This window comes from Rhamphochromis longiceps, linkage group LG2 (assembly GCF_057381845.1).
Source record: "Rhamphochromis longiceps isolate RC_006_pf linkage group LG2, R_longiceps_female_GT1.1, whole genome shotgun sequence".
NCBI lineage: Eukaryota > Metazoa > Chordata > Actinopteri > Cichliformes > Cichlidae > Rhamphochromis > Rhamphochromis longiceps.
In genome coordinates, this window is record NC_140558.1 from 25,725,229 (window position 1) to 25,740,079 (window position 14,851).

A 14,851-nucleotide genomic window follows, 5' to 3' on the forward strand; every position below is an offset into this window, starting at 1 on the left:
GTGGCATGTGTTATATTTTTCGATTTTAAAAATACAAATTGATGGGTGGGCCGTGGGGGGGGGGGGGGGGGGGGGGGGACAACTCCCTGGGCAACTTTAAAGCATCCATTTATCAATCTAGATATTTGTCCATTGAGTTTTTTTCTTACCACTGCCGCCAAGTGTTCGTTGGGGGGGGGGGGGGGGCAATATAAAGCGCCGTACGCCATCTTGTTGATTGGGCGCTACACAATTGAAGTGAACTGAAAAACAAGCCCTCCAGACAGAAGGGGCAACTAGGGCAGTAGACTTTGAATACTTCACCAACTACACTAGATGCACCTTAGCTGGAGGACCATGAGGCAAAAATGGAGGGAAGTGATAAACTGGATCACTTCCACACACCGCCAGTCTGCACGATCTGCAAGGAAATCAAACAGAACATGAATAATTACTTAAACGGATTCCAATATTAAGACTGGATACATGTGTTGCCTTTAAGTGGTATAGGAAACTCATTAACACCAACGTGCTCTATATTAGAGTTAAAAAGAAGTTAAACACGATAAACGGCGGTTTACAGGCACGACATTGCAAAAAGGATGGTCACGTTGCCATTAGCCCTGCACTGACACGCAAAAGTTACAGTCCAAGAGATTCTGATATGTTACACGTGCACACACTCCTTCACATTAAAGGAAATTATTCCGTCTGCTCATTTAAAAATCCGATTAACCTGTGCAATTAAACACTGCATCAGATTTAACCAGCTGATGCACCGAGGAAATCCTATAACTGAGTTACAACGGGCTGCCGAAGCTGTTCTGCAGCGTGGAGAAAACATGGAGAAGTTTCCCTTTGCACCAATGTGAAGTCTCATTTTTCAGAAATAAAACCGTGAAAACGCCTCACAAATGATCCGACGTACCCCGAGTTTTGCATGAGTGCAGGCCAGCTTTGGTACTCCACATTACCCAAAGGTTACAATCAAGCCTTAATCTTCGATCGAGCCACACCAGTTCTAGAGGTTTCTCTCCACGGTATCAGCACGGCCCACGTGTTTCACTAAAGTTTGGAGAAGCAGGAGGAAGTTTAAACTTACGACGCTCCATTTTCCAAAACCATATTTCAGGATACAACATCGGAGGTCATCTTTGTTCGCTTTTTATCCCTGAACTAAAAGTTTCAGAAGGCCGGAGAGCCCAGCCCAGCCCAGCCCTGCCCTGCTCTGCTCTGCTCTGCTCTGCTCTGCTTTCACGAAGCGGCGCCAGCGGCGTCTGGTGCTGCCCTGATGAGCGCATGGAGTCCCTCAATTAAAGAATAGCACTCAATCAATCTAATGACGCAATTAAGACAATCAGTGCCGGCTGCTGAGCAGTAAGCGGGTTCATGTTTAGGTGTTCGCGGATTAAAGAGATCGGCCTTCATTTGCGACCTGAGCAAATGCACTTTAACAAGCTATTGTCAGCCTTCGTGTGCAGATTACACCAAGACTGAATAATCCGATAGATTCAATACTGCCTCACACAGCGTTCAGATTAATGCGCAGGTGGCGCCGACAAACTAATCAACAGCCGCATCAGACTTTATGTCCAGACCTTGCCAATCAAACGTTTCTATTAGCGCAGTTGTCAGCACACGGCTTACCTCTGATCGTGTTGAGCTTCATTCAGTTTAATGGGTGTAGTCAAACCAACGGGGGCTTCCCATAAAGCAGAAATCTCGCAGTATCTCTGTGGATTTTCCATCTCAGTGTATTCCTTTTACCACCCTTCAGCGCAAAAAAACAACAACAACAAAAAAAACTTTTGTCATTCATCAAATTGTAACAGCATCTTTTTCTCTTTCTGTATTTCTTCCTCTTTGTGGGGGTGGGGGCAGGAGCGCAGGCGGATGTGCGTCCTTAAATCCACTCATAATCAATGCACTTGTAGATATTTGGTATCATATATCTACAAGCTTTCCTCTGAAGCGACATCCGCTGGGGAAGAAAAAAACAATCTGAATATGAAACCTGAAGTGAGATCAGTTTTATTGACCCACCTCACTCATCCATTCACTGCCGTGCTGGCCAAAGAAACCCAGGAAGCTTGTGACCTATAACCCCAGTAAAACCCTGCCCCCACATAGCCTTCTGTGCTGTCCGCAGCCAGGATGTCCCTCCTCTGCAGTCCCACACAAAACACCATTTAATAAAACTCTGTTTTCAGCTGTCAAGCAGAGGGATGCACGGCCTTTCCAAAGCACGGCGGCACTCCCCTCTCCACCGTGGAGCCGAGCTCTAGTGTTGCCTTACTTTCCGTCTTCTCTGGTTGAACTTTGACCTAGTTTCCCAGGCTGTATGTGTGTTAGAAAGCCTGTGATTGGCTGCATAAAGAGAAAGAAGGCCCCCAGCTGCCATTTTATTTAACTCATCTGCAATACGTGATTGATGTCTGCACAGACACAAGAAAAGGGATCATCATAGAAACACAGAAAAAAAAAATGCAGAGTCCATTGTGTGCATTGGTGGCAGCAGCAGGGTGGCTCAGTGGTTTACATTGGTGCCTGTAGGTGGCTCGGGGTTACCCCCGCCATCGAAACTGCGCCCAACTCCAGCACAGATCAAGTTGCTCCCCCTGCCGTCGCACTGCCTGCTACACATGAGAGGATCAATCAAAATATCGATAGTATTGATACCAACGATGGTATTGGTGTCCGATACGGACGATCTGATTTCCTCGTGTCAGCATTGTTCCCACATCATCATAATTAATGTTGTTCCAGGTTCAACATGGCAAGTGACCAATCACCTTCTTGTGACGTCATTCCTTTGCGACTTCGAAATACCCGCCTTCGAGTATTTCGAAGTACAAGTGAAGAAGCGAGAAACCGCCGCCTGTCCGCCGAATTTGAAGTCAATTTAGGATACTTTCCTTTAATAAACGGTAAGCATTATACATATGTTCCTCACTTGGCTTGCTGTTTGTTTGCTAGTGATAGGCTACTTGACGACAGCATTAGCTAACCAGTGTTACGGTAAGCATTATACATATGTTCCTCACTTGGCTTGCTGTTTGTTTGCTAGTGATAGGCTACTTGACGACAGCATTAGCTAACCAGTGTTCTCTAGACCAGCGTTCCCCAACTTTTTGGGTGTGACTTATGGTTGTGTGCTGAATCTATGAATCAAACTATCACCTGGAAACATAATTAACTGGTCCATAGCTGTGAAACTGGATATGAGTTCTTGATTCTATGGAGATTAACAGTAATCCAGAAATTTACAAATTTGTCCTGGTACATCGCGTAAATGTTGTCCCCGGGACATCGCGTTAAAGTTGCCAGAGACATACCATATGAAAGTTTAGCTTCTTTTAGCCCCTGTTTGATTGAGATATATATATATATATATATATATATATATATATATATATATATATATATATATATATATATATATATATATATCTTTTTTTTTAATATTATATTTAATATTTACATTGTATTGCAAAAAAACCAAAACAAGTTAAAATGAATTAATGAATATTGACTAATTAAACCTTCGTTATTTTTCCACCAGAAATGGACGATATAATTAGAAGAAGTGTTCTGAATGACGAAAAAAAAAAGAACTGGAAAAGACACACAACTTTGTGTGCATGTGTCACAATGCCAGGAGGACCCATTCAGTGTTGTGTTAGAAAAATTGAACTCATTAACCCTTCATGGACATTATAAATGTTTAAATGTTGCCTCAGGTAAAGACAGGAAAAGAGACTATTACAAATTCAACTGCATCAGAGCTGGGGAAAAAGTCGAAACAGCTACAGAGCAGTGGGCTGTAAGGCCTATGTTTCATTTAAAGTACTCAAATGTTGGAAAGACCACACAGTCATCGTGCAGCGTACATATGATAAGCATGATGGGCATGATCCTTCGGACCCAAAAGACGCACATTTCAACAATATTTCCAGTGATTTGAGGAGGAAGATTGAGGAACTGCTTTCCCTTGGAACTAAGCCAGCCATCATACTAACCGAATGTCGTAAATGGGCCAAAGAACATGGACACAGAGATCTTCACAACAGAGAGCATTTTGTCACACCACGTGACATTGACAGTGTTAGAACCTGCATGATGAGGAAGAAGCACTTTAACTGTGGAGACAGTCAAAGTGTACATACCTTACTTAATGGAAAACATCAAGAACATGTTCTCTTCTATCAACCATACACATCTGACCAAGAACTAATGATTGTTTTGCAGACACCTGTAATGAAATCAAACATGGAGAACTGTGCAAAACAGTTAGTATTTGTTGACACCACGCACTGCGTTAACCAGTATTCATTTCCCTTATTCACACTTGTTGTAAGAGATGATCATGGGCATGGAGTCCCTGTGGCCTATGCTATTGTCAGCAACGAAAGTCAGAAAACCCTGGAAACTGTTCTTGGAATAGTTTGTGAGCATTTCCCAACTTCCCCGAGGTAAATAATACATTGACAGCTATTAATTTTGAAATAATTCCTTTTCAAAAAAGTTATAACATGCCAGAATCTAATGCTATAGCTGCAGCATGGGCTGCAAAAAACTTTCCTTTCCAGTTGTTAAAGTTATTCCTATAGGCTGTATGCAGTATTTTATATATCTACTTGTGAGTTGAAATGTTTAATTTGGCATTGAAGTGGTGCTTTGAGATAGCAAAAACATTTTCATACTGTTTAATCTCATTTAGTGTTTTCTTTTTTTCTGTAGAGCATTTATGGTTGACAAAGACTTTGCGGAAATAAATGCTTTGCAGAAGGTTTTTCCAGAGTCAGCTATCCTTCTATGCTGGTACCATGTCTTGCAGGTAAACCACATTGTTTTCTTTTCACGTTGTCTAAGATGCACCTGAAACACATTTTTACAACAGGGTCCTGTTGTTATGATTTGCCTCATTGTGATATTCACCTACTCAGGTTAATGAATATAAAGGGATAAAATGTTGAGTGACTTTGTCCATTCATTTAAGACCACAGTGCACTCATCTTCTGGTGGCTGCTTCTCAAAGCTCTTTTTGACATTTAAAAATATGTTTGCCTGGTTGATTTCTGTAATGCACAGGTCCTGTTGTCCAGTGAGTGACAAAGTTATTTTTGGACGTCAGCTTTCTTTTATGCTTTTTGTACAGCTGCTCCTCTGTCTCTCTCTCCAGATTAACTTTTTTTCTCTTACATTCACAGGCTGTTAATCGATGGCTTTCAAAATCAGAGTCCGGGGTCCATGGGCTTTCTAACACCCAAAAGAGAAATGAAATCATTTCTTTCTTTTGTAAGCTGAAAGCTTGCACATCTGTAAGTGTAATTTGTCTATTTCACATTTTGATTTCTTGATTACACTATGAGCATAATAACTTTCAGTTGCTAAAAGAAGTTACAGAGATATACAAAATAGATTTTTGAAACAATTTCTAAAACTGGCTTCTTATCTTGCTTATCAAAACAAGTACTTAAGCTGTGCAGACCATCATTGTGTCACCCACTGTGCAGTAGAACTTGTGAGTGGGATTCTTTCACAGACAGATGCTGAAACCAAATATGCTTATAGGTTTAGTGTTCCTTCTTAGCCATTGTAAGGGAAGAAATAATTGCTTCTTAATACAAAAACACGACATATTATTAATAACTTAAAATTCTTAATGTTATTCAATAAAAGGAAAAGGGCTTCAATACATAATATTAAAGATTTCAATAGGTCTGTTAAATGGATTGAAATATATTCTGTTGCATCCAATTCTCTTAGGAGGACGACTTTAAAGCCACATCAGCAGAGTTCTGCCAGACATTTAAGCAATACCCTTTGGTGTGCCAGTATTTTCAGAAGCACTGGGAAGGCATTGGCCACATGTGGTGTGACTACGGCCGTCGCTTCAGTCACGCTCGTTCTGAAACAAACAATGTGATTGAAAGGTATGATTTATTATTTTGACCTCATTCGATTGTATTGCTGAAAAAAAGATATTATGCTTTAGTCCAAGAGGCTAAACTGAGTAGGTTCTTCATGTCATTGCCAGAACAGGTTTTAGGCAAATCCTTTAAATTCTAGCAGCGTTTTTTATGTTATCACAACAAAAAACAGAGTAGGTGGATTTGCCTAAATCAGCTAAACCGGCACAGAGCATTCCTTTATAAAAGACGTGTGCAATAGGTATTCCAATTTTTTTTAAAAATAATACAGTCTTGATTAAAACTTTAAATTCCTTCAATTACAGTTACTAATCATTTCAAATAACTTTTGTTCAGATTTTTCCACCGCCTGAAATACCAGTTTTTATCTGGCTACACGAATAGGCGTCTGGATGATCTGATTGAAGTGCTCCTAGGGAAGGCCGACGACTACTTCTCAGTCATAAAAACCCTGCAAGATGTGGGCCGCATGAAAAACAGGTTTGCTGACACCTTGTCTCAAGTTTCAGACTCTGCTTCAAGACTGATGGAAAGTGGTTGGGCTCTTAAAATTACAGTCAAGAACAGCCATGGAGTTAATGCATATCAAGTCCCATCTGAGTCAAGAGAAGACATAGTGTATGATGTCTGCCCTGTTGAGTCCTACTGCAACTGTACATATGGCTTACGAGGACTTCTTTGCAAGCATCTAGTGTTACTTGCAAAATTAGCAGAGGTTGACAATGACATCTATCCAAACATGGAAACAGACATTTCTACCTTGGCAAGAATTGCAGTGAAAGAAAGGCATTACTTTGTACACTGTGAGGACTTGAAAGTGATAAAAATGCCAAGTTTGTTTGGAAATCTGTTTTTTTGCATCGGCTGAAACACTTCAGTGCACTTGTTGTACGTTCTCTCACTATAACACATGTGCTTGCCTGAAGGTGGCTTGTAGCCATTTTAAAAAAATGAAAAACTCTCTGAAAAGTCCTCTATCAACTTTGAATGACACTCCTGTAGTTGAAAGCACAGACAAAAAATGCACAGAAGATGCGGTTGGAAAACTAAATGCTGTTTTAGACACAGTTAAACAGTGGGCATTCATTCCAGAGGGTATTACTGCAATGATAGATGAACTGCATACAAATGTCTTAAAAACAAAACAAGTAGGCAAAAGTATATGCCAGTACGAAATAAAGACGACAGATAATGCACGCAAAATTAGGCCATTGTATTCTAGCAAGAAACGTTCGGCCAGCATCGACATTCCAGCAGTCTGTGAAAATGAATGTGAACAGTCGATAACCACTGAAAGAGAGACATCCTCTGGAGAAAATGAAAACCTTTTGGAATACAAAACAAAAAAGAGAAGAGTTAAAGCTAAGTATATGCACAAGTAGACTTTTGTGTGACATTTCAAAGGGACTGCATCCATTACTTCTGTTTATTGAAACCTAAAGCTGAATAGCTGTCTTAACTTTCTGCCAAGGAACAGATGAAAAGAAATTGTTTGCTCTCTCAAGCAGTTGTTATTTATGTGTTATTCATTACTTTGGCTTGGTTGCTGTTTTTGATACAAATTCATCTGTGCCCATTGTAATATTTTCATATGTTACTATTTTTATATTGCTATGCATTATAAATAAAGGATTACTTATTACTATTAAAGGTCTGCATTTGTAATTGTTGGTATTATTTATAAAATATGCGCTCTTAAGTTTTTTGCTCCATAAAACGATACCTGTCACTTTTTGGACATAGAGTATCAGCTGTTGAGAACCCCCGGCTCATACAAAATAGAAGTAAAAGGTTTCAACATCCAGCCTTTTTATGATTAAATACAAAGTGTAATAACAGAGTTATTGGGGTGTGATTTTGTTAATAGTTAGTCTTAAGTATAAGTTTAATAGTAATGAGTAAAAATATAGCCAGAATAATGGAATGAGACTAACACCTGACCTCACACTGAGATTTGGTATGAAGTGGCATGTTTGTGCTAATGCTGACATTGGGGCTCAGAGTTCCTCTGTGTGTATATATTTGTGAACGTTAACTTGGCTAATGTCCAAGGGTTTGACTGCTTTCCTGTTGGATTGTATCACAAAGAACAGGGATAAGAGCACCAGTGGCCGTGCACACCCTCATCTCTCTCCTTCACCCGATCATTAGTGTTGGAAACCGGCATTAGCTCAGAGTAGATTAGACTTCAGTATAGTGCAAGTGATTTGATTTTATGATTATTTGATTCAGTTTTTTCTGTGTTCAAGCTCAATTACTTTAATAAAATGTGGAATTCAAACAAATAAATAAACAAACTGTGGACATTACCCTTTTAAACCTTTCTGAAACAAGACAGGTAAAAACCAGCGTATAAAAGTTTACATAGGTATAAATAGCTCTAACACTTTACTCCAGCCTGGCGTCCACACATGTGGACATCACATTTTGGGTTATTTAGACCAAAATACTAAATCTTGATCAACAAGCGCCTGATATACAGTTACGAGGACATTATACTGCAACTGTTCTATCGAAATTTCAAATGAATGTCCTCATGTGGCTCTCATTTTTCTCAGAAACAAAAATTAGGTAAAAAAAAACAAAAACAAACAAAACCTGGTAATTCTTTCTTTTTACATTCATCGGGTTCCAATCGGCCCAAATATCAAAGAGAAATTAAAAATGCATGCCATGGAAGATTTCGGGTCTTAGGGGGTTAAAATGACCAGACCCCTCCGGCCTGTTTTCCAGGCCACTAAATTAAACCCAGTCAATTACCAATTGCACAGAATAAAAACCTACGAGGTCCACTAATAGTCCAAAAGTCCAAATCTTTAATAGAAAAGACAGGCAGAACTCAAACAAACAATAATCCAAACGAGGAGCATATATACACACTGGAAAGTAAATAATTATAAGTTATTAAATCAGACTAACTAAATACAGTAAAACTAATAAGGGAAGACGAACACACGGGAAATAAAAATAACAGTGTAAACATACCAAAACTCAAAATAAAACAGGAAAGCTACTACAAACCGAGTGTGACACAATTACATTCATATTGAAACATATGTGATAATTTTCTTTCTTTGTAGCATTTTTAAGATGTGTGTTAGAACAGTCATTATGCTGTTTGGATTAGGAACCAATCATTTTTGCCAAATAGTTAACACAAACTTAGAACAACAATGAACAATTTTCAAGATTCTGATTTACAGAACAAACAAAAGTCACAAAAGGTTTCATTATTTAAGAGACAAGATCAAGTTTTTCACACAGGAATGAAATGACAGAATCCAGTGCAGCGGGGCCAAAGGTGTGTGTCAGCAAACTGAAGGTTGAGGAATCAGTCAGTTCCTGTTTAAGGTTGTGTTGGATTTTGAGAAGAGTCTGTCTGTTATTAGAAAGTAAGATTAACAATGTTACACCAATAACCCAAATACGGGGAAATGACAAATAATACCAAAAAAGATACAACTTTCATATTGTTTTACTAACTTACTTTGTCATATCAGCACTTGAATGGTCGATGCCTTTACAGACCATGTCTGTTGTGACATCGCAGGCCAATCTTCCGGCAAACCCGAGGGCTAGCTCCCCAGCCTCCTCTTCACTCAGAACACTAAACACTGTTACTTTAGTTTTGGCCTTCTTAGGCCTGTCAAGAATCATTGCGGGCAGTTTGGCTTTACGGCCCTAAAAAAGAAAAAGTGCAAACACCAAAAGAGCAGAGAGAGACACACACACGCGCACAAAGTTAAATGCTTTTGTTTACATGGTGTAATTGTGTATATGTTGCAGCAAATGCACAACTTCCAGCCACATTGTCACTTCATTGATACGAGTAACCCGGATTTATTTCAGGTGACATCAAAATCACGAAATGTATACCTACCCCAATCAAACCTCTGAAAACATGAACTGACATGTTCTCTGCGTTGATTCTGCGCTTGATCTCGTCTTCTGTTATTGTGTAGGTTTTCTTTTTTGGTACAGATAAGCGACCATGCACTCTGTAAACTGTACTAGTTCCTTCTGAATCAGTTTGGAATTCTGTATCTGCATCGATCCTGTCAACATCATCAGCAGCAGCATTATCTGTACTCAGACTTGTGCTGTATACTTCTGCTTCTTTTTCGTTGTCTTCAGTCTGTGTACCTTCATCTCTTTCAGTCTGTGTACCTTCATCTCTGACTGTCAGTCTTCCTATCTCACTGTTACTTGTCGATTTGCTGCAGATGTTCTCTCCCTTAGGAACTTTTCCTTTGTCATTCGCTGCCTGATGCTTTCCCTGATGACATTCTTCACTGGCTACTTCTATTGCTCCTCCTGTATAGCCACCTACTATGCTGCACAACTCCTTTCCCTCTGCTGTGCTGCACTGTGCTGTTACATAAAGAAGAATGATATAAACAGCACTATATCAATTTAATTGTGAAGAGAAATCCCCACAATACGACACAGTTATGTCTAAAATAGTTTTGTGTAAAAACTGGATCTTGAAACATCCACTTTAATAACACAGTCCTGGTGTGCAAAGGCAAAATTACGAAAAAAATTTTCACTTTAAACATTTTTGGACATTGTTTAGTTATATTGTGACTTACTCTCACAGAAGATACAGATGCCACAACCAGACTTTGAACAACGCATGTGCTTGTAGGCACCACATTTCTGGCACTGCACCTGTGAATTAAAAAAAAAAAAAGAAGAAGAAGAAGAAGAAATAAACAAACAAAAAACAAATGAACAAAGTCCATTATATAAACAATCTATATGGCTAAGGACATGTCATAGTGTACCCGGTCTTTGGCTGCAATCACACACCAGCACTGACTGCACTTCCTAGTTCGATCTGCAAAATATAATTTGTTTAAGTACAAGTTACATTTTCCAATGTTAGAGAAAAAGAAGGCGGCTAATTTTATCTTTACCTATTGAGGAAAATAAGTAGTGGCAAAGTCGGGACCTGAGCTTTGTGACTTCAGTGTTGTACTCCTCCACTTGTGTTTTACCGTCAATGAGAGATTGGGCAAACTAATAATTGACGAAGGAAAAAAAAAAAAAAAAAAAAGAGCAAAAAGAATTAGATTAACAAAGAAATGTTTGTTTGTTTTTAACCCCCCCGAGAAAAAAAACACACAAAAAAAACAGAGCAACCAAAGCAAAGCATTACTGCTGAAATGGTTCAATCTACAAAAAAAATTGAGATTTTACCATCCTGCCTCTAAGGCTTTAAAAACTGAATAGGCAAAAATGTAAACATTACTTATATAGGTTAAAGCTATAGTTTTCAGTACCATTATGACATGCACTCCACATGAGTTCCCATCCTTTTGATGTGGGTGGCTCACATGTGACAAGGTCCACTCTCCAGCGCAGCCTCTTGCTGAAGCAAATGAGTTGAGAGATCGCAGTTATTACAAATAAAAAGCATATAGAGAAATCAATAACCACGTTCGGTAATGATTTCAATTAAATTAAATATGTTAAATATGTTAATTAATTACCTCCAGTTTTTCAACACCGCACTTTTTCTGACCTCCGACTCGCCAAATGAATTCATATAGACTATGGTCCTCTTGGGTATATCACAAAACTGTTTTGTAAAAAGATGGATATGGTAGGCTTGGGCCTTGAGCTTTCCTAATGAGGGACACTGAAAAGTATCATGCACAAGAGAGAGTGCAAAATCTGTGCAACTTACAAACAAGGTCCAGTGGCTGCCGTTTTCCAGACAGGCTCCAATCAATTTCTCATACATCTGAAAGATGTTTTTCTGGAAATAAAAAGAATGTGACAAGTATGTTTTTCTGTCAAGAATGACACTGCAAAACTGCGAAAGCTTGTCAGGTGAGACTTGTAATTAATTCTGCAGATACACAAACATATAGAAAGTGTCATTTTTTGTTTACATTAATTAATTTCTATAGTGTGTACAAAACAAATCAAGACCACAGACTCAACACGCACCACTCAATTTTTGGTGTTCTTTATCAGTTGGCCAAGACAGAAATGTTTTAATCTGTGTGCATTGCTTTTGAACAAGTCTTTACACAGAAAAGGTTTCAGAAAGGTATTTTTCAGGTTCTTCTGACAAGGCTTCAATTTTGGAAAATGCTGTTTGTTTATAGTGGCAACTTATAAACCCTTTGTGATAAGAACATAGTTACCACAGTCCAAGTCATACCTTCAAAAAGTATGCACTTTGTGCTCTTGTGGACCCATCCAAAATTTTTCCAGTGATTTGGCTTGGTATTGGATAAATGTGAGGGAAATTCTTTAAAAATAACATAAATACACCTATGTTTTCAAATACATTACAAAAAACGTAAACATGCTATGTCATTATGATCAAAAAAGCTTTTCAACATACCTCACACTGCAAATAGATAAGGCCATCTATTACCTTATAAAACAAATAAATAAATACATATAAATAAAAACAGAACTAAGGAATACGATTCATTAAGTAAATTGTACAATAAAGTGTATTTAAAGCAGAATTTAACATTAGTTTTATGACAACATAAAAGGATTTTTATGTCAAGAGGTACCTCATCTGAAATGTTAGTCTGGTCAAACAGGGATTTCAAACTTGAAATACCAATAGAGTTTGGTCCAGCTACTCCCACAAGGTAATCTGTGAGAAAGCATATGCTGTAGTCAACAGATATCATTTTCTTTTTGCATGCTGCAACCATCATCCATTTCAGTCTTCTAGGAGCTTTGTCTGGTTGTAGTTCTTTTTTCTCCTCCTCTCCCCTCATCTATTAATTAAATTGTTTTCTGACCTTCCTAACTGTTTCCGACCTGTCTTCCCAATGTGATGTTTAAGCAATATATGTATGGTCAGAAGGGGGTGAAATTTTCATTGCAGTTGTACGTGTAACATTGCATGTGATAATAAAAGGCTTGATTGGTTGATTATTCAACATGAGTTGACATTTACCTGACATTGTGAAGGAGTCACAGTTTCTGTAAGGGTGTAAGAACATAACATGTGGATTTGTTACACTTCTTTTTCACAAGTTAATAACAATCAATAATTTTCATTCCATTATTAACAAGCTATCACACGATGTCCCAGGGACAACATTTATGCGATGTCCCAGGGACAACATTTACGCGATGTCCCGGGGACAACATTTACGCGATGTCCCGGGGACAACATTTACGCGATGTCCCGGGGACAACATTTACGCGATGTCCCGGGGACAACATTTACGCGATGTACCAGGACAAATTTGTAAATTTCTGGATTACTGTTAATCTCCATAGAATCAAGAACTCATGTCCAGTTTCACAGCTATGGACCAGTTAATTATGTTTCCAGGTGATAGTTTGATTCATAGATTCAGCACACAACCATAAGTCTAGGCCTTTTAGTCCAGATTCTCTTCACTTATGTTTGTAAAATGATCAGGGAAGCTACTGCAATTTTGCCTGACCCAACCCCCGGACCACGAAACACCCAAAAAGTTGGGGAACGCTGGTCTAGAGAACACTGGTTAGCTAATGCTGTCGTCAAGTAGCCTATCACTAGCAAACAAACAGCAAGCCAAGTGAGGAACATATGTATAATGCTTACCGTTTATTAAAGGAAAGTATCCTAAATTGACTTCAAATTCGGCGGACAGGCGGCGGTTTCTCGCTTCTTCACTTGTATTTCGAAATACTCGAAGGTGGGTATTTCGAAGTCGCAAAGGAATGACGTCACAAGAAGGTGATTGGTCACTTGCCATGTTGAACCTGGAACAACATTAATTATGATGATGTGGGAACAATGCTGACACGAGGAAATCAGATCGTCCGGAAATCAGATCGTCCATCAGATCGTCCATCGGATACATACTTTGTTTCTATCCTCAGAATCAGTGTCAGTCATTCTGAATCAGAATTTGCAAACTGATGATGATTCATCTCATAAATCACGATACTACTGCCCACTCCGCTTGTGATACACCCTGCTCTTTTACTTAGAGCCAGCTTGAAGAACGCATGCAGATGTGGACAAAATTATTAGCCCTGCTATGAATTTTAAAGTTTTTATCAAAGAACAGAAAAACAGAAAATAGCATTTTGAAACAAACTAGTTTTCTTTTCTTTATCTCATCAAGGTGGAAGGAAACCTCAAGGAGTCAGAAACAATCCTGGGTCTGGCTCGTCTCTTTATTTTCAAACACAACAACGACCCAAAATCTGTCGCTCCTGGTGAAGAACTACCTCCAGAAGACCAAAGTAAAATTCCTGACTGGCCGGCACAAATCCCTGACTTGAATCCCACTGAAAATCTCTGTGTTGAACTGAAGACCAGGATCTATGCTGGAAGATCATGAAATCTGGAGGAGCTTGAGAGATTCTTTGAAGGAGAATGAGCTGGAATTGTTCAGGATACGATGTTTTGAAAAGCTGTGTTAAAAATTTGCTCTGTGTAGCAGCACTTGAGAAATACTAATACAAAACAGGCAACAAGCTCTGGGTGGAAGCTGCCCTCTTTTGTCCTAGGAGCTGAGAGGAGTGACACCCAGTGCGGTCTTCTGCTGCTGTAGCCCATCTGCTTGCTTTGCGCATTTAGAGATGCTCTTCTGCATATGTTGGTATGTAATGATCCATTGGTTTAGTTACTGTTGCCCTCCAATCAGCTCAGAGCAGCCTGTCCAATCTCTGCTGACCTCTGGTGTCAACAAGACATTTTCACACAGAGAACTGCTGCCCACTGGATATTTCCTCTTTTTCAGGACATTCTCTCTGAACCCTAACAATGTTTGTAGGAAGATTCCAGCAGATCACCAATTTCTGAAATACTCAGACCACCCTGTTTGGTACCACAACATTGCCATGTTCAGAGTTCCTTTCCCACTTTGAACTTCAGCAGGTTGTCTTGACCATGTCAATATGCTAATGAGTTGCTCTCATGTGATTGGATGATTAGAAATTTGTGTCAATAACCA

At 39.1% G+C, this 14,851-nt stretch overlaps 2 protein-coding genes across 4 annotated transcripts; one reads left to right on the top strand and one right to left on the bottom strand.

Moving 5' to 3' along the window:
- The first annotated feature begins 2,545 nt into the window (after positions 1-2,545).
- Positions 2,546-7,429, top strand: LOC146677269 (uncharacterized). 3 transcript variants are annotated; one of them, XM_085419911.1, is made up of 6 exons: positions 2,546-2,906; positions 3,542-4,451; positions 4,720-4,816; positions 5,190-5,300; positions 5,749-5,915; positions 6,249-7,429. In XM_085419911.1, exons 2-6 carry the CDS (start codon positions 4,096-4,098, stop codon positions 6,778-6,780), a joined length of 1,263 nt encoding a protein of 420 aa, XP_085276037.1. In that variant the 5' UTR covers positions 2,546-2,906; positions 3,542-4,095; the 3' UTR covers positions 6,781-7,429. The 3 variants fall into 3 exon arrangements, with proteins under 3 accessions (XP_085276037.1, XP_085276045.1, XP_085276052.1); XM_085419919.1 differs by having other exon boundaries at positions 2,747-2,906; positions 3,542-4,268; XM_085419926.1 differs by lacking the exon at positions 3,542-4,451 and having other exon boundaries at positions 2,758-2,906.
- An 889-nt stretch (positions 7,430-8,318) lies between these two features.
- Positions 8,319-13,591, bottom strand: LOC146677270 (uncharacterized). Its single transcript, XM_085419938.1, has 13 exons — positions 13,489-13,591; positions 12,455-12,875; positions 12,274-12,306; positions 12,088-12,177; positions 11,605-11,676; positions 11,408-11,496; positions 11,198-11,300; positions 10,832-10,934; positions 10,700-10,752; positions 10,505-10,583; positions 9,793-10,283; positions 9,400-9,593; positions 8,319-9,291 (listed from the first exon to the last, which is right to left on the bottom strand). The coding sequence occupies exons 2-13, from the start codon at positions 12,665-12,667 to the stop codon at positions 9,147-9,149; spliced, it is 1,665 nt and encodes a 554-aa protein (XP_085276064.1). The 5' UTR covers positions 12,668-12,875; positions 13,489-13,591; the 3' UTR covers positions 8,319-9,146.
- Between the last annotated feature and the right edge of the window lie 1,260 nt (positions 13,592-14,851).

What these genes read in the sequence shown, in the direction of transcription:
- LOC146677269 (XM_085419911.1), top strand. Translation starts at nt 4,096, where the DNA reads ATGATGAGGAAGAAGCACTTTAACTGTGGAGACAGTCAAAGTGTACAT. An exon ending in CATTTCCCAACTTCCCCGAG is followed by an intron (nt 4,452 to 4,719) that starts GTAAATAATACA and finishes TTTTTTCTGTAG; the next exon opens with AGCATTTATGGTTGACAAAG. An exon ending in ACAAACAATGTGATTGAAAG is followed by an intron (nt 5,916 to 6,248) that starts GTATGATTTATT and finishes ACTTTTGTTCAG; the next exon opens with ATTTTTCCACCGCCTGAAAT.
- LOC146677270 (XM_085419938.1), bottom strand. Translation starts at nt 12,667, where the DNA reads ATGAGGGGAGAGGAGGAGAAAAAAGAACTACAACCAGACAAAGCTCCT. An exon ending in AGACTAACATTTCAGATGAG is followed by an intron (nt 12,307 to 12,454) that starts GTACCTCTTGAC and finishes TTGTTTTATAAG; the next exon opens with GTAATAGATGGCCTTATCTA. An exon ending in TGATTGCAGCCAAAGACCGG is followed by an intron (nt 10,584 to 10,699) that starts GTACACTATGAC and finishes TTTAATTCACAG; the next exon opens with GTGCAGTGCCAGAAATGTGG.